This window comes from Physeter macrocephalus, chromosome 3 (genome assembly GCF_002837175.3).
Source record: "Physeter macrocephalus isolate SW-GA chromosome 3, ASM283717v5, whole genome shotgun sequence".
NCBI lineage: Eukaryota > Metazoa > Chordata > Mammalia > Artiodactyla > Physeteridae > Physeter > Physeter macrocephalus.
Window position 1 is genome coordinate 16,922,243 of NC_041216.1, and position 19,667 is coordinate 16,941,909.

Consider the following 19,667-nt stretch of genomic DNA (forward strand, 5'->3'; position numbering starts at 1 on the left):
AAAGAAACAAAATTGAGTCATTTGTAGTGAGGTGGATGGACCTAGAGATTGTCATACAGAGTGAAGTCAGTCAGAAAGAGAAAAATAACAACCATATGCTAACACATATATATGGAATCTAAAAAAGAAAAAAAAGAGGTTCTGAAGAACCTAAGGGCAGGACAGGAATAAAAACACAGATGTAGAGAATGGACTTGAGGACACGGGAAGGGGGAAGGGTAAGCTGGGACAAAGTGAGAGAGTGGCATGGACTTATATATACTATCAAATGGAAAACAGATAACTAGTGGGAAGCAGCTGCATAGCACAGGGAGATCGGCTCGATGCTTTGTGACCACCTAGAGGGGTGGGATGGGGCGGTGGGATAGGGAGGTGGGAGGGAGACGCAAGAGGGAGGAGATATGGGGATATATGTATATGTATAGCTGATTCACTTTGTTATAAAGCAGAAACGAACACACCATTGTAAAGCCACTATAGTCCAATAAAGATGTTTGAAAAAAAAAAAAGAAGAACAAGGCAGGTAAAGATGTAACTTAGAAAATTATAGCTAAGCTATTGAGGTGTTGTTTCCACAAAGACATGCAAACACTATCTAGGAAAAAATAATGGTTAACAAGAGGTTAAGCAAAAATGTCTAATGCTACTGTGGGCTGTACGTTAAGAAATACTGTTGTTGGAGACAAGAAGAAAAAGTCATCCATTCACAGTTGATTATGAGGGCAAAAATACTGTATTCACAACAGTAGATCAAGTCAACAATCCTCACATTTAATGAATCTCAACCGAAAATTAAAGACTGTCAGGAGAAATAATTACTCCTTAAGGAAAAAAAATAATCAGTAACAGCCATATTGTGCAGGGTGAAGCATGAAATTAAGGCATGAAAAGAAGAAATGCTGACTATCAGACATATAGGTTATTTCAATAATTTGAAAGTTTCTAAAACTATACAGCTTTTTTAAAAAAAATTTATTTTTTGGCTGTGTTGGATCTTTGTTGCTGCACGCAGGCTTGCTCCGCGGCATGTGGGATCTTCCCGGACCAGGGATCAAACCCATGTCCCCTGCGTTGGCAGGCAGATTCTTAACCACTGTGCCACCAGGGAAGCCCCAACTATACAGCTTTGATGTCCCCAGTCCTGTACCCCCAAATCAAAATAAATAAACAAAAAACAAAGCCAAGTCCCAAAACATGTCACATGTATAAGAAGCATTATCTACCCAATAATCCTGAGTATTTGGACCAAATACCTCTTAATAGGTTACTTCTTGGTATATTTCATGAGTGTATACTATTAATAAGACAACCAATGAACTCTGTAAACTCTACTTCTCCCTCCCAAAAATAGGGTAGTTTTCTTTCTTAGCTATATTATCTTCTATATATATGTTTAATAAGTGGTCAATGAACATCAACCCTACTGCAAAATACTACTGTCAATGACAGCCAGAAAAACCATGTGGGGAAAAAGCACTAAATTTTACATTATATTTGGTTCCTCATTCCAAGTGTTCTTATCAACAGAAATCACTCCAATATAGTTGGCTAATTTGGGAAATATGTAACAATTAAGAAATTTTATATCAGTCATATGACAGTTTTAAATTATCTTTGAATCAAACATCAAAAGTTTAACAAAAGGAATTAAAGAAGCCAAAAGTTGTAACATGAATGTATATGTGGAATAACACCGTTCTCCATCTCTATCTTCTATATAACATCTAAAAAAAACCCCAATTATTCTTAAAAACAAATTTTTTTAAAATGAAAAATGGTCCCTAAAAACTCAGTAATTATTGCCTTCCTTCTGGTTTTTAGGAATGAAAATTACTATTTCAAAGAAGGAAACCATTATCAAAATCAAGGTGAAGTGTGCAAGACTAAAAAATCTAACTTTTTTCCAAGGAAACAAGAAATGTTAATTTGGAAGCTAAACTGCTCAGAAGCTAAATCAAAACATTCTTTCCATAAAATATTTCAAAATGAACTAACAAACCCCTCTGGATAATCTAACTCAAGTATCTCCTTTAAAGGGAAGAAGCTTACAGAATACAATTGTCTTCCGTATAATATCCTGATTAAAAGTAGCAGTAGTATATATAATTCAGAAGTATTTACACTTGGCTCTGGAATACAGTTTTAAACTTTGGTGTTTGTGTGTACTTAACAGTGTCTGGTATTCTGGAAATTTAGAATATTTCAAAGATGCTACCTTAATTTTTTTAAAGCCCCAAGGCTGCCTACATACCAATCTTGCCCTCTGTTCAATTCCTCTTTCTCACCACTTCACACAGGAAATTTCCAGCATCACCTTTCAAAATGCAGTCATGCTAAAGCATAATTGCCTTTTCTAATGGTCTGATTGGCTCATGCTTTCTCTCAAAACACAGTAAAAGTAGTTAAATATTTAAGGGACTAATTTAGACCTTTCCGGATATATCAATTAAGCAGAAAAAAGGAGGGGGGAAGTGAGGATATAGGACTGCTATTCCCTGAAATCATTTCCCCCCCTGATTCTGACACAGGTAGCATCTTGAATGAAGAGAGATATAACAACAGAAAAGAAGGCCTCCATGAGTTTCTTGCCTTTTTTCCCCCTTTATTAACGTAGATAAAATTAACTACAATTAGATTTCTAGCTAAAGAGGGAAAACAAGAGCCTGACGGGACGTACATATAAACTTCCTAAAATTAGTAAGTTTAGATGCACCATATCCAGTCCTATAATAGTTTTCAAATAAAAGAATAAAGAATAGGGGGAGAAGAGAGAAAAAGGAAAAAGAGGAGAATCCTATGATTTCTTATGCTTTAGATTTTTTATTTTTAGCGTAAACGCACACTTTAAATTATTCTATGAGGGAGGGTGTAAGGAATAGTTTACGCATAAGAAACGAGACCTCTGGGTTCTCACTCTTCCACAGTTGGGTATATTCCTGGTCGAGTCATTTAACTTTGTGTTTCAGGACCTGATAAAACAGGGGAGATACAAATACCACCTGTTTGAAGGTAGAAAGCTAGGCAAGATGACCTCAAGTTCCCTTCTAACTTTTAAGATTTAGGATGTAAACACCAACTTGATATGATTTTTTAAAAGTCAAGATGTGATCCTGGTCCCAAGATACTCATGACGGTCATTTGGTTTTGTTAAGAGAATAACGTTGATCACTTATAAACATACGTTTCTAACTCTGATCATCTCACAAATGCATGATTCTGAACAAGGCGAAAATCTAAAGAGATCTTGAAGGGTTCAGAATAGTCACCACCATTCCTGGAAACACTTAAAACTCATGTTCTACTAATATTAAGTCAGTAGCACCACAGTTCTATATGAAAGTCTGCTTTTACTTTCAGCAATACAACATGTTGTTTACTTAAGCAAAAGAGTAAACTTATTACTCATGTAAAAACAAAAAGAAACAAGAAAACTCAATTTATTTCTTCAAGATTAAAGCTCTAAAGGCTATCCCTGACCTTCAACAGTTCCATGGAAGATCCAATTGTGCATCATTTGATGAAAAGCATTCTTGAAGATTTATCTGCCATATAGAGACTCTGAATGAGAATTTTAACTCCTCTAAGACAACCATGTACTGATTATCAACCTCCAATCCTTCGAATAGCATTTAAAGAAGTCTACTTCTAACATTCTGGATCCCCTAAGTACTAATTTCTGTATTAACATTGAACTATTTTTTGATCCAAGAGAGTAAAATACAAATACTCCCTGGACCTGCTGTACACAAACTATAATAAACAAATAATTTTAAAGTAGACTTAAGAGTTCAAAAGTGACAAACTCCAAAAGTGATATCTATTCCAAGTCTATCAAAATGTATATATAAACTAGTTTTGAGCACTGGCACACACAATAGCATCCTTTAAGAGGTAAAGGATGAAATCCAGATATCCTACTTTGGATTCTTGGAACAAACTTTAACTGTTCCAGGTAGGCCCCTATAAATCATTTAACCTTTTACTTTTTCCAAAAGTTAAAATCTCATAGTTTGGTCTGAAAAGAAACAGCACTTCAAGCAGACTTTTTAACAAAGATTAATTTTCATGTGAGAAACAAAATGTTTAAACTGCAAAATGATTAACTATGTAATGTTAACTGAAAAAACTGTATCCAATACCACTTAACAACCATTTCTCTTGCCCACATAGTTCCTCTGACTAATCCTAGAATGCCTTTCCATCCTGTTTTTCAGCCTATGGCTTCCCCTCTGTGTATAAAGTTATTTTTCTTTGTAAAGGTCCCATGATTTCTAAGTCTATGTTTTATATCATGTTTACTTTTACTATAAAGGCTGCTGGGGAGAAAAGTACCCGCCATCTCCTCAAAAACATGAAGAAGAGTGGAGGGCTGAGATCGGCCTGAGGACTTCAAAAGGTTTTGCTTGCCTTTGTTCTGGCTACACTTTCTCCTATTATACTACTCTGTCCTGTGGGTTAAAGTTCCCCTGAGCTTCTGGCTAAAATGTGGGTACTACAGCCAAAAACACTTGCAAGCATCAATCCCTGACTTGGCGGCTCTTGCTAAGTGGCAAGCATCTAATGCCACCCTCACCTGATGCTTGGCCGTCTCCATACCCTCCAGAACTGTCGTCTTGAAGTCCTCCTGCTTGCCCTGTGGAAGGAAAGAGGAGAACTCAGGGACCTTACTCCATAAATTGAGATAATATCTGGACATAAAGGCCTAATAGTTGGCGACTCACGAATTCACCACCAACTAGTTAACGCATATTCAGAGAGCTCCTTCTTCTGGAATCAAGGCCCAGGGAATCACATTATAGTCTTCCAAATTCTGGTCAGGAAACTTCAACTTTACATGCTGATCCTTGTTGAAAGGTAGGAGAACAAAGTACGTAGTGTTTCTAATTGCTAAATCCTTGCTGTCAGTCTTAACAGTCAAGGTTGGATGGGGGAAAAGGGATTCCAAATGTCTTTTACTACTTGTTGCTAGACTGAGAGTGGGTGTGACATGGGCTCTAGGATCTGGAGTTGCAACAATTCAGCATCCGCTCAATGTCTCTTAAACTTTACCTATCTAAAAAGAATATATATAAGACAACAAGCAAAAGACATAATTTTAATGAAAAATTCTCCCCTTGACTTCAAAGAAGGGATGATAACTAAGAGATTCAGTTCCAAAAGAAGTTTCATTCACTATACATACTAGACAGAGCCAGATCTGAACATGCCAGTGCTTCCTCAGTAACACTTTAATTAAAACACCATAAAACACCTCACAGTCATATGCCAAGTACTTGTAGATAGACATAACACAAGGGGGAAGGCTGGAGCAGGCAAGATGGTGGGGGAGCTTCTACCTCAAGCTTCATAAGAAGCCTGCTAAGAAATTTTCCTCATTGATTAATGTACAGAAATAACTTTAAGAAAAGTATCACAGCTTGAAAGTTCAACCTGAGAAAGTTAGGATAGATCATCTTCCAGACTCTTCCAAAAATCAATCACCAAGACAGATGCAATGATCCTCTTAAGCCTCTCGCCACCTGATATACTATGGGAAAACTACAGTGTGATCTTTGGAAGATATGAAACACCATCCCCCAAAGATCTAAAACTGGACACTCTTCATTAAACAGTCTATTCTAAAAGAATCTCAACTAGAAAGTAGATTGATTATTCCACCATTTGAGTTAAAAGGCAGCAGGAAAGTAAAACTAACATAGCCCCCTTACCGTAAGAATGATCCCAGGTCTGTGAGACTTAAAATGACATTTTCATCTATAAGTATATGAAGGTATTCATACATAAATAATTTCTGACAATATTATAATGTGTTGCTAGATGGTATATGGTCTGCTTTGAAAGCAGAATAGAATCCCATCCTAAAATTATTTCACATTGCTCTTGTATAAACGGTACTTTAGGTTCTAGAAAGTTATGCTTCTCAGACAAGGTACAAGGTATATGATTTGTTGTTTACAGCCTTTGGAAAGGGCATATAATTATGAAGAGGTAACAACAATTATGAAATCCAATCTGTAAACTTATCTTGAAAATGCAGGCTGTACATTTAAAATTTTACTTTTAAAGTTTACATTAAAAAATGTTCATTCTTAATAACTTATGGATTTATTCATTTAAAAGTCTTTCAGAGTTAAAATGTTTCAGAGTTAAAAATTGTTGTCATTATTTTCTTTGGTTCCAAATAGAACCAAACTAGACCAGAAGATTAAGCTATTATTTTAGAAGGGGGAAAGGGGCTGAAAACAATGAAAGAGTTTCCAAGAAGAACATTTAGGCATTAGGAATAACATAGCTCTTCCTTCTCAAATTATGTTTCTGGCTTCTTTAAGAAAGAATGAAAACAACAGTCTCTTCTAATGATGGTATCTCACTACTTCTTAATAAGTAAAAACAAAACCAAAAAACACTTTCAAGCTTGCCATTAAGACTGAATTATTTTACCCTTTCTATTTCTATCATTTTCCTTCTTCTCCCACTACATGTCATACAATATGCTATTTACTGTACTTATTTTTTTTTCCTGTCAATGTTTTTTCTTAATAGAAATATGGATTTCTTACCCCTGACTTATGTGCTCAAAAGGTCAACAAGGCTGCTCTTTTACAACAAGTAAGGCAGTCTTTTTTGCTGTTTGCTTTTGAAAAGAGGTACTAACAAAATTCTTATAAAGACACTGTCCTTTGATAAAAATACATAGGAGAAACATAGAAAATATTCAATACTCTGGAAAGATTTTTAAAAGGTATCTCTCATAGCAATAGAAAGTCAAAAAAGAAATGAAACTCTAAAATACTACTTAAGCAGAGAAACAGGAGAAAACCAAGCAGAAGATGATATAAACATGAAAGAAATGATGGAAAACAAAAAGTGCTTACAATTAAGTAAATGAACAATATATTTGTCTCTTGAATTGATGAATATTTATAACCTGCTTGAAAGTAAAGTTGCTATTTTCTCTCTAATCACAATATACTCATGAGTATTTTGAGGGTGGCTACTTCTCCAAAGACAGTGGAAAACAGCACCATTCTTATTAGTGGTATTCTAGACCAATTCTTCCTCTTTTTTTTTTTTGCTTTACCAGCTCTCAGATTCTTTATTTTGCCAGCATGCTATAATGTTTAAAGCACAGAATCATGCAATACAATTGGCATAAGAAACAGTCTTATAATTACATATTAATCTCCTTTATTGTTTAACAGAATATTCATTTTATTAAGAACAGCACACATACAAATGTTTGCAGCTAACTTTCCATCCAGGTAGTGTCTCTGATTAGAACATATAAAATGCCATATTCATTTGCTCTTCGGGTCTTTCGGGCCTAGAACTCTGCTTCTGACAGCGGCACAAAGACATGGAACAGCAGGCAAATGTGGTTGTTATCTTCCATGAGCTCAAATTCAAAACAGAAGATGAAAATATACACAAGTAACTTTTTAATATCACCTTGATTTTGGCACTACTGAGCGAGCAGACTTCCTTTTGTTTTCACACACCCCCGCCGACAACACACACACAAAATCCTCAAGTTTGAAGTAGAGACCCTAATACAGTTTATTTGTGCATATCTTCTCCAAGTTGAAAATAAAATCTTTTCAGTTTATCTTACATAGCAGCCCTTCAGTTGTCCTCTAATAAATCTTTTACAGATCTGTTAAGTTATTCTTGAAGAACATTAAGTATTTTAGTTATAGTCACACTACTGAATTGTTTTTTCATCTTGATTCAAACTCTCAAGAGACCACTCTTTCAACATCTTAAGAGGAAGTCTATTACATTCAAATACTTTTATCTGGCAGGCATGGAGGTGAGAATCATTGGTGTGTTGTTCCCAGGAACATACTGAACAACATATTCATCACATTTTGACTATTTAGTTTCTTGGAATCACATTAACTGATAACTTTGTAAACATTTTGAGGAATTACTAAATCTTCTAGGAAGCAATGATCTTTAAACAGAAAATCAATTCATCAAAATTTATTTAATCAAAATTTTACCAAATTTACAGAATAAAAATAACTGCCAAGGATTGACTTCAATCGAACCTAACAAACTGGCAAAGGAAAAAAACACCTCAAAAGTTAAAACCATCTTTGAACACACAAGTTTGCACTACGTTAACACACTAGTTGAGTTTCTTACTTAATAATCTCACAAATTTAATGTTTACTGAATACCCATCCAAACTGCCAAGCACAAAATCAAAAGTAGAAAAGGCTGAGTTCAAAGGGCTCATAATCTAACTGGGGAAAGATGAAAAATATCCAGAAAGAAATTTTTTTTTTTTTTTTAAAGGAAACAAGAAACACACACTTGGGGGAATTAGGGAAGCTTTTCCAAACAAATCCAGAAATTTGGATAGAATGGGGTGGGGGGTGCGGGGGACGGTGAAACCACAGCATAGTCCAGAACATTTACAAAAGCAAGGAGAAAACCACAGACATGGTATGTACGAAGAATCGCACACAGCACCTTGCTTAACGAAGGAGATGACCTCAAAGAGCAGTGGGAGACACAAAGGATAAGCAGAAATGGGCCATTTTCAGGGCCAAAGCTTAAACTTGATCTTAACAGTAATGCAGGAGAATAGTATTTTTACCAGGAAAGCAACAAAACAAGTGATATTTTAATCAGTTTGTACTAGATGGATTAGAGGAGAAAGGTGATCTAGATAAAGGAGATCCAGTCGAAAGACTACTGAAATAATTTAGATGTGAAGTGAAATCCAGCAGAAAAAAAGGTGACAGTAAAAATGGACAAGGTGAAGAGGCTGTGCACAGGAAGACACATGACTTTACAAGAGACTTGATGAAAGAGATAAGGGACTTTCAAGACTCCAAGCTTCCAAAGTTCAGGAGAATAGTAATACAATGGACAAGATGGGAAATCTGGGAGACAGGTTAGTAAAATTAAATGGGAATACTCTAAAGATGGTTGGAAAAACTCACAAGTGAGAATGGGTATAAGAAATTTTAAATCAACATAGAGGTAAAAAATTTTGAAGCAGCTGTATGTTTAATCTCATAAGGAAAGTCACAGTTTCAAAGAGGAATTGGTCAACATAAATGATAAAAAAAGTAAAAAATAAAAAAATTGAGAAAATGAATTATTGGTGACCATCACCAAGTCGTGCTGCCTTCCTGTCCCTGCTGTAGTGAGAGGTGGCTTAAAAACACCTTCAAGTATACCACTCTTGCTTGATACATCTCTTTCCTACTAGCTTTTTGACTATGATTTTTGGCAGAAGAATAAATGATCTACAGCAGCTCAAAGAAACGCAAAGCAAAGTAAACTGGGCTCAGAGAGGTAGACTAAACTAGCCTGAAGGCAGAGCCTCGGGGGTTCCTCTGAAGCACATTAGAGGCATTTTAAAACACTTAACACTGATCAGTACTCCCCAACAAAATTAACCAAAATGAAACCTCCAATTAGAGCAGCAATTCTAGGGTTACACCGTCATTTAAAATAATGAACTGGGACTTCCCTGGTGGCGCGGTGTTTAAGAATCCGCCTGCCAATGCAGGGGACACGGGTTCGCGCCCTGGTCCGGGAAGACCCTACATGCCGTGGAGCCACTGAGCCTGTGCGCCATAACCACTGAGCCTGCGTTCTAGAGCCCGCATGCCACAACTACTGAAGCCCGTACGCCTAGAGCCTGTGCTTCACAACAAAAGAAGCCACCGCAATGAGAAGCCCACATGCAGCAACAAAGACCTAAGACAGCAAATAAAATAAAATAAAATAAAGAACTAAAAAAGATAGCCTTAAAGTCTAGAAAGCAGGACAACAATGCTTCCTGAGGTAGGAGCCTGCCTGGAATTTTCTCACTGTACCACTGGAGGAGCTGTAGCACTGCTTTGCTCCTGAACGTAACACTGGGGCAGAACTGAGAAGCTCAGTAGCAGGGATCCTATATAAAAGAAAGTAAAAGCCCTACAAGCTAGGGAAGAAAGCAAAGGTTTTGTAAGCCAATTGAAAGAACTGACTTTTTCACATGCTATTTCCCTCCACATTCCATAGATTTTCCTTACTTATTTTGTTGCAAAATCTTGGTTTGAGGTTCACTTTTCAAAATGTTGCAAAGAAAGCCCACAATTCAGATGCTATGCTATGTTGCTCAACTACCAAGCTTAAGCTGTGTTTGAGTACAGGTAGTTTTTTAAAAACAAAGCTTATTTTTCTAGTTATTTACCTGTTTTTAAAAAGGCCAATATGGAACTTTATTCTGGAGCTGCTATTAAACGAACCATTATAACTTTTCACAACTGATAACCATGAATGTATTTCCCAACAAGAGAGTCCCCTTTTCCTGCTCATGTAACAGTTTTTCAGAACTCTGGCTATCTGTATCTTGCCGGGCTATGATTAGAGGCTCCTTCCATCTTAAACATGATTTGAGTCTACAATGCTATGAAAAACATACAACTTCTCAGGCTTTAATTAATCATATGTATTCGTCTATCTTCAAACATCAGAAGATGCTAAAAAACAGCAAAAGCAAAAATAATTCTATTTTCAAATGTTTAAAACCTCTGTGATCAGCAAATATGGCAAAATTTAATGTTATATCTCGATAGTTGATACATGGATTTACATTGTTATTCTCTGAGGAGAGAAAGACTTTATTAGAAAGTACCAAGATTTGCCACTCCTCCTATGATTTAACATATAAAAGCTTAAACAATTATCTATTTTGTAAAAAATGGTCTACTCACATTATTGAAAATGGGCTACCACATACACTTTCCAGTTCCCAAAAGTGACAGAGTATGTATGTCAACCTAGTCCATTACCTAACCTGATTTTTTCCTGACTAGAACACCGATCTGATGCAACTAGAGATTACCATACTAAGTGAAGTCAGAAAGAGAAAGACAGATACCATATGATATCACTTATATGTGGAATCTAAAATATGACACAAATGAACCTATCTAAGAAACAGAATCATGGACATAGAGAACAGATTGGTGGTTGCCAAGGGAAACGGGGTTGGGGGAGGGATGGAGTGGGAGGTTGGGGTATACAGAATGGATAAACAAGGTCCTACTGTACAGCACAGAGAACCATATTCAAAATCCTATGATAAACCATAATGGAAAAGAATATTTTAAAAAAGAATGCGTGTGTGAGCGTGTGTGTGTGTGTGTGTGTGTGTGTGTGTATATATATACGTATAACTGAATCACTTTGCTGTGCAGCAGTAATTAACAACACTGTAAATCACCTACACTTCAATAAAATAAATAAATTTTAAAAAACACCAACCCACCGTATTCCTGGTTCAACTGTGCTTAATAAATACAAGACATTTGTACACAAAAGTGGAACCCATATCTTCTCATATGATCCTCATGTCAAGCCCAATTTTTCAGATGAGAAAATCCTCAAAGTATCCTGTTCTTCTATTATCCATGATCACACCAAATAAAGGATGGTAGCAAAAGAATACGAGGAGATTACAAAAATAAAGTTGCTCAGCTAAACAAATTACTATTTTGCCTTAATAAAAAATAAAGCAAAATAATCAATAACATAAAATCATTCATTAAGAAAAGCAGGTCAATCTCTAAAGACCAAACATAACTTGGTAGCATCTGATTCAATGGTTCTTAACAGTCAAAAGCAGTAAACAGTTAAAAATCAGGGCTCTCAAACTGCTTCATAAAAGCCTTATCTTCAGGGCTTCCCTGGTGGCGCAGTGGTTGAGAATCCGCCTGCCGATGCAGGGGACACGGGTTCGTGCCCCGGTCCGGGAAGATCCCACATGCCGTGGAGCGGCTGGGCCCGTGAGCCATGGCCACTGAGCCTGTGTGTCCGGAGCCTGTGCTCCGCAACGGGAGAGACCACAACAGTGAGAGGCTCGCGTACCGCAAAAAAAAAAAAAAAAAAAAAAAAAAAAAAGCATTAACTTCATTCCTTCATGTTTAAAGTAAAACTTCCAAAATCCAATTTTGGGAAAAACAATTTCTGCAGTCCCACCATACTTTGTATATACTTTAATTGTATTGTTTCTTCATTGTTGTCAATTAATATCTATAACCCTAAACTGGACTGTGAATTCTTTGCAGGAGGACCTAGTCTTCAGCCTTGAACCCTCAGAATCCAGCACCATGCCTGGAACAAAGCACTATAGTTTTACAATTAATGTACGTAGAATAAAGTGAATGAGGAGCTGCACATTTGAGAAAATCTTATTTTGTGTAGAAAATGTCTCTATAAAAATTTTCCCCTCCACACCACCAATCCCCTACCTTGTTGGGTTTCTTTCTTTTTTTTTTTAAACTCTTCCTGTAAGTAAAGAAGGATCTGAAGACTTCCTTCCTTTCCACGCTTTCTGCCTCTAAGTCTCTCCAAATTTTTACCCTGAAATGTAACATCTAAGAGTATTTTGCCTTCTATTATACATTTATGTATACATCTGTATCTCATACTAGGCTATAAATTATCTGAGAGTGGGGACCATGTGTTGGATAGTAATATACATCTTGGTCCATTTTTAGTAATCTCTCAAAATACAAAAATTTTGTTGAATTGATCTAGGTTACCTTTTTGGCCTGTGACATTTTCCCCCAGTTCTCTAGTAAGTTATTCTGGAGCATAGTTCCAAATCAGAACACTGAAATGATGCTATACAAAAAAAAAAAAAAAAGGTTGGGACTTCCCTGGTGGTGCAGTCGTTAAGAATCCGCTTGCCAATGCAGGGGACACGGGTTCAAGCCCTGGTCCGGGAAGATCCCACATGCCGCGGAGCAACTAAGCCTGTGTGCCACAACTACTTAGCCTGCACACTAGAGCCCGTGAGCCACAAATACTGAGCCCGCGTGCCACAACTACTGAAGCCCGCACGCCTAGAGCTTGTGCCCCACAATGAGAAGCCACTGCAATGAGAAGCGCACCGCAAAGAAGAGTAGCCCCCGCTCGCTGCAACTAGAGAAAGCCCGCGTGCAGCAATGAAGACCCAACACAGCCAAAATTAAATAAATAAATAAATTTTTTTTTTTTTAAAAGGCAAGAAAATTAATCCTAGGTCTGTTTTCTAAATGTATATACATCATCCTTCATATGATGAGAAAATCAAATGATTTCAGGCACTTAGTTAACTGACACTAGCAGGCCAAAATGCCAACATAAACAACTCCTCAGGGATCAATTTCCTAGCAACTTCTACTAAACCTACAAAAGAGGGTCTCCTGCTGGGTATGGGGGCTGTGCACTTGTAGGCATGGAGAGAGAAAAGGCTGGGATGTGCCACTTGAGAGTACTTACCGCCTGATAAACAGAAGTATTCACCTGAACTCTGACCATAACTATCCACACTGCCAAATCCAGCATTTTTACTGACTGCAATCAGTATGACTGCCTCATAGGAGAGATGATCAGGGTACTTTATAAACAAAGAACTATGAAAATATAAGGACCACTGTACAAATATTGGGACCAACCATTGATTTTTTCTTTTAAAGTAAGGTCCATCTTCAGCTCTTTGGTCAAATTCTATTACACCGAGTTCTAAAGGACAGTCCAAAAGGTTCTGCCTTTTAGATTTTTGCTACAGCAAATAAAGCAACTCATCAAGTTTTCGGTCAATCTCTTGTCAACAGTATTTGTTATCAAATTTCACTGAATTTTAAGCTAAATTCTTCTACCCATACACATACATTTTGTATATTTTATATAAATTTAGTATTTTTACTAATTCAGGTTGCATCTCCTTTTGTGTGATTTTTAAATACTTTCAATCTACAGCATGACTATTACATGAACAAGGCCTCCAAATTATTAAAACCACACAGAATTTTTTGTCATAGCACTCTCTCACATCTCATTGTTTTGTAATTTGTTTAAAAGCCTACATCTCTTTCAAACACATACACCAAACACATCCAAAATTACGATGCACAACAGAGAAGAGAGCAAATACTTTCCTTTGTTTATATTCTCACCAGAATCCTTATTTTAAACAAGGAGATAAAGTGATTCTTCCCACAGTCATTCAATAAAATGGAATATAATAAAGTCATCACCGACCAGCTAACAATATATAACAAAATTGATTTGAAGAGTTAATCAATGGTTAATGGAAGGCTTTGAGTTTCATTAGAGTATTAGCACAGCACTGAGCCTGGAAAAATGGTACACATACAGATACATGCACATACATACATATATTTTAAACATACTTCTGATGTCTCTATTGAGAAATCCGTTAACACGAAGAAGTCTTAAGAAAGGCATCTTAAAAACCCATTTCAAATTTCATTTTATTTATTTTAGAGTAAGTTTCCATACAAATCTTAAGGTATACACAACTAAGCTACTTCTAACCCCAAATGTTAGAGTTCCTAAACAGTAATCCCAAACCAGAGTTCCTAAACAGTAATCCAATACAAAAATTTAAATCCAGGAACTACTAGTGAGATTTTTCTGGAAAATTTCAACTGCTGAAAGGCAGTGAAGGGAAAAAAACTATGTTTTGTATGAAAATAAAAAAGCTAAGTGCTAGCAAATTAGTTAACTTAGTAAAACCTCACTGAGGAATAATCTAAGGTATACAGGGTAACAATTGAGTCAAGAAGGGAAGAAAGCTTTTCTCCAATAGAAAGCTACTTTAACAGAGCGGCAATTATTCTAAACCAGTATGTAAACTCCAAACGAGATTTTACTCTATTTTATAGACACTCCACTATTATGTGGCACCACTAATAACCAAACATTCAATTCCAAAGACAACCTGTTCAGGCTCAGTTGCCACTTTTATCTTGACAGAAAAGGTACTGGAAAACCAAATAAAACCATCGTTTGTTAAAACAAATATATTCAGAAGTGTATAGTAAATATAAAAATACATGGAAATGTTTAAGAAAACAAATCAGGTGAATTTTAAACATAAGCAGCAATATTTTAGTATGAAATATACATTTACCCATGTGACTACCACAGAACTAAATGCCACATTGTTATTATTAAAAACTGACAAATCTACAAACAGTGTTTAACCCAGAACAGAGAACTTTTTACCAATTAAATAAATCCAAACAGAAAAAAACCCAAAACTCCTTTTTTTTTTTTTTTTGGCCACGCCGTGCAGGCTTGCAGGATCTTAGTTCCCAGACCAGGGATCGAACCAGGGCCCAAGCAGTGAAAGCGCTGAGTCCTAACCACTGGACCACCAGGGAATTCCTGAAACCCAAACCTCGTTTGCCAAAAAATTCAACTTTGATATTGAGAACATTTTTCCATTGATCAAAATCCAGTAAACTCAATTACCAAAATAGCCTAAATCATCTCTCCAATCCCAGTCTCTTTACTCCTTTACTTTGCCCTTATAGAGCACATAGATTGATTTTTCCAAAACACGTATTTTGGTACAGCACCTTCACTCAAAAAACCTCAGTGTTACCCATGACCAGATCCTCCAGTGCTTAAAGGACATCAAGTTCAAATTCCTTAGCCTGGTAACCAAGGCTCCAACCTTCCTTTCTGGCCTCCTCTTAGAACTCTCCTAGAGGAATCTTCTCCAGTCAAAACATTTTACCCACTGACTTCAGAATACCTCGTGCTTTCATAATTAACATAATATTTTATTCTTCTTAAGATTAACACTGTGGAAAGCAAAGCAAAATTTTCTAAACATGTTTAAAAGCTGGTAAGAATGAAATGTATTCAAACCTTATATATTTTAAGAGAGTAAGTTAATGTCTAGTTATCACCTAAAAGAACTGAAAAGATTTGGTAAAGAACCAGACCCACATCTTCTCTCAAGATTTTAAGATACGCATATGGCAAGGCTTCCATTCAATTTCTGAATGAAAACTTAAGTGAAAGAACTAGTTCGGATAAGACAAGAGATTTTGGAAACCCTGGACAGTTTCTACATACTTGAACTTCCCTGATAATACTTACTCACCATGAGGACCCAAACTATTTCTAAATTCTGCAGGCCAGTAAGTTACCACTACTTTTCCAGGGTAAGTATTCCCTAATTCACCCTACAAATGTTTAAAAAAACTTTTTTGAGTTGTTTTAGAGGAAAAATAACTTTATTTTCATAACCACAAATAATTGGTAAGTTTTGGCTGTTATCAGCACACCTCTGAGCACTGAAGATATCCTAAACTTAAGAAACAAAACTTTAACTTTCACCAAAATATTAAATAGTTTAAAACTTAAACTAAACCACTGGATTAAAATTAACTAGAACATAATGGCATAAAGACAGTTCCCCAGATCCTAAAACCCTTTGCTAAGATATTTACTTTTGGGGACTTCCCTGGTGGCGCAGTGGATAAGACTCCATGCTCCCAATGCAGGAGGCCCAGGTTTGATCCCTGGTCAGGGAACTAGATCCCACATGCATGCCACAACTAAGGACCCCGCGAGCTGCAACTAAGGAGCCCGCCTGCTGCAACTAAGACCCAGCGCAACCAAATAAATAAATAAATAAATAAATAAATAATTTTTAAAAAGATATTTACTCTTTGTAGGAACAATATCTGACATTTATGGAAGAAGGAAAACAAAATAAAAAACCTCTTTCACAAAAAAGAAAACACCAAGACTTGGTTTAAAATTTTCAGAGGACAGTGTATATCAACTTGATACCTTATGGTAAATCAGTTTCTTACTGGAGACACTGACAACTACACAAAAAACAGGGTGAGGCAGTATCTGAGATATCAGATCATCTACTGAATAACAGAGTCCTTAAACTAAGAGATCAGCAGCCTCTGGAGCTATATAACAGCTATCAAAAGGATTATCCCCATGTATCTCATTAGCAAATCTACAGCGAATGTAGAAAAAAAGAAAGGCAAGAATCAAAGAAGAATATAGAAGAAAGGAGTAGAGAGTCAAGGGAAGAGTTGGGAGTAAGGACAGAAAGAAGGGGAGAGAGCTAAATGTAAAAGACTAGGAAAAGGAGGGAAAAAAATCAACAAAAAGAGAGGAGGTGTTGTTGAGGTACATTTGCCTCAGGGACATTACTCCCAAAGGTAATAACCACTCCCAGTAAGTAACTGTCCGATAAGTTATTTTAAGAAAGTTTTAGGAAAATCATTCTTAGGAAATCTGATTCCTGAGAAGATTTAAACCCAGAATCTACCTTTTTCTAAATGCTCTCTAACTGTATTCTTTTATTACATTTTATTACAATTACTGTAAATTATAAATTTTTATTTTTGAGTTTTAGCCAGAATCTGTTTGATAAGATCTAAGTTTAAATTAACACCTGATTTGTAATGCTCTCTAAAAGAATTGGTGAGGTGAATGGGCCTGGAGCTACTGGAAATACAGAAAGTATTTTAAGGAGAAGAACTTAGTAAAAATCCAAAGTCAAGAAGAGTTAAAGAGTAGCCATTAAAGGCAGAAGATATGAAATATTAATTAAGATTCTACTTTTGTTTGGTCTCTCCAAAACAAAAGGGTATTCCTAATTGATCTGGGTATCACCAGTAGGACTCACTGAGGGGATGTTAGTGAGAATTCTTTTAAGATGTTTGAACCTCTGAAAACAGTACTGTAGGCTCCAATAATCTTTCAATGTCATAGGGAAGACTGTGTGACCTTAGAATCTCTTCATAGCCTTTTCTTACACCATTCTTTTGACTGGAGGGCTCAATAACTAAACAATAGCAGGCACTTAAGTCTTTTCTTTCTGACTTCAGAATGTATTTTTATCTTTGTTCACCAGGAAAAGACCCTTTTCAAAACTGATCCACACCAGGAAGGTTTTACCTGAAAGTATCTAACCATGAAGTAAATGGCATAATTTAGCCAGAATAATTTCTGAATCATTCTATCTCTAAATTCTGAATCAGAGTTATCACTGAAAGGTTTGGTTCTTCGGGCTTGGCTTTCGGTGCATTTTCTCCAACTTTCCAGCTGCCTTACACAGCCATTATCCTTCTACCCTCATTCTTTACTTTCCTCCTATATGTACAGACACACACAAAAAGAATGCCAGTACCACTATGTATATATGCATGTATATTTATGTGTGTATACATGCATATGTGCACACACACAAAAATACACATGGCCAATATAAGAGTATAAACCAAAGACATAAAGAACACTGCAGAATAGGAATTCATTTATGCTTATTTCTAAGATAAAACAAAACTGTGGTTAGTTACTACAACTCACCAGATGGTTCCTCAGGCTCACTTTCATTTTCTTCCTCAGGTGGGGCTTGAGGGGGTGGTGGGGGAAGCTTCTTTTCCTTCTCTGCTTTAGCATTTCTCTCCTCTTCTGAATAATACTCATCTTCTGAGAGGTTGGCCAAACTTTCATCCATCTCTCTGTACTCTACCTATATGGAGATTATACCAGGCAAAGCTAAATACAATGGACATCTAAAGTCAGAAACTCAGTCTGGAACCATCAGTAAATATGAATTGTTTTCTAACTTCAATTTTTAAGGAAAATAAGCAAATAACAAGGAACAAGCTAGCTCATAATAGGTTACCATTAAAAACAAAATCTCTCACGAAATAATCTTGTGTCAGTTCAGATTTAGCCCAAACTGTAACTTTTACATCACAGTTCTGAAATTCAAATCAATGACTCTGAGGCTCTCTACAAACTAAAAATTAATTGTGTGTTTGTGTGTGCATCTATATGTATATATCATGTTCACATACTGGAAGTTTCAACAAAAGACTAAACTAGCCCTCAGTCAGACAAAAATACAGTTAGCTAGAATAACAAGTCCGTCTAATGCCAATCTGTACTTCTAACTACTATTCCATAGGTAAATAGCAAAAGAATTCTAGAAACCAAATTGAGGAGTGGGGAGGGTGGGCAGGGAATAAAAGTTGCAAATGGCAATAGAACTGAAACAATAAAAAGGTACATTTGCTTAAAACAAAAACAAAAACAAAACACTGGTGACCTAAAAGAGTTGAATGATGAGAGCAAAGAATCCTTATTACAACAAATTAAGGAGTAAGTCATGTGGAAATGGAGACTACAAGCCTTACTACTAATTCATACCAGTTACAAAGGGGAAAACCAGGTAATAAGTAGAAAGAGGAAGCAGTCTTAATGAATATTTTATTGGGGGGTAAAGCAACTTAGGATAGGGAAGATTATTATGGACCTCTTTGTTAAAATGTGTAATGTGGTATTACAAATAGTCATCAAACTTGGAACACTGTCAAATCATCATTTTGACCCCTACCCTAACAAGGAAGCCACAGAAACAACAGCTCTCTATTCTGGATTCAATGAAAAGATAAAATGAATAAAATAAAAAGTATTTATTGGAGGTGGAGACAGGGCAAAGACACAACATGGCTTCCAAATATAATACATTAGATTTCTGAAATGCATCGTCCTGTGGATTACAGTGAATGTAATTCATTTTAACTTTCGAAATATCTTTGAAATCGCTCCAGATGGCTGGCAGCTATTATCTGTCTTCTTTTTTTTTTAAATGACATGACCACAGGATTTGGGTGGTGGGGGAGTAGGTAGCTAGGGGAGGTAAGCGTTTTACTGAAAACGGATTGGGTTAGAAAATGTAAACAATTATGGATAAACTGAATAGCTTTGACCTGTGCTCTAAGAATTTTATTTAACACATGAATAACTATATTTATCTATCAAATACTGAACTGAGAACATGGCACAATGGAGAAAATGATTATGAATGAGCA

At 36.1% G+C, this 19,667-nt stretch overlaps 1 protein-coding gene across 2 annotated transcripts in view; it reads right to left on the bottom strand.

Moving 5' to 3' along the window:
* Nucleotides 1-19,667, bottom strand: part of KDM1A (lysine demethylase 1A) — a 64,409-nt gene that overhangs the window by 36,545 nt on the left and 8,197 nt on the right. Inside the window, exons 2-3 of one of the 2 annotated variants that reach the window (XM_024125263.3) lie at nt 18,154-18,319; nt 4,574-4,633 (exon numbers count right to left, since the gene is read on the bottom strand). In XM_024125263.3, the coding sequence (XP_023981031.1) occupies nt 4,574-4,633; nt 18,154-18,319 (226 nt within the window). The remainder of the gene's footprint in view (nt 1-4,573; nt 4,634-18,153; nt 18,320-19,667) is intronic. The other variant, XM_007117902.3, reaches the window with a different exon arrangement.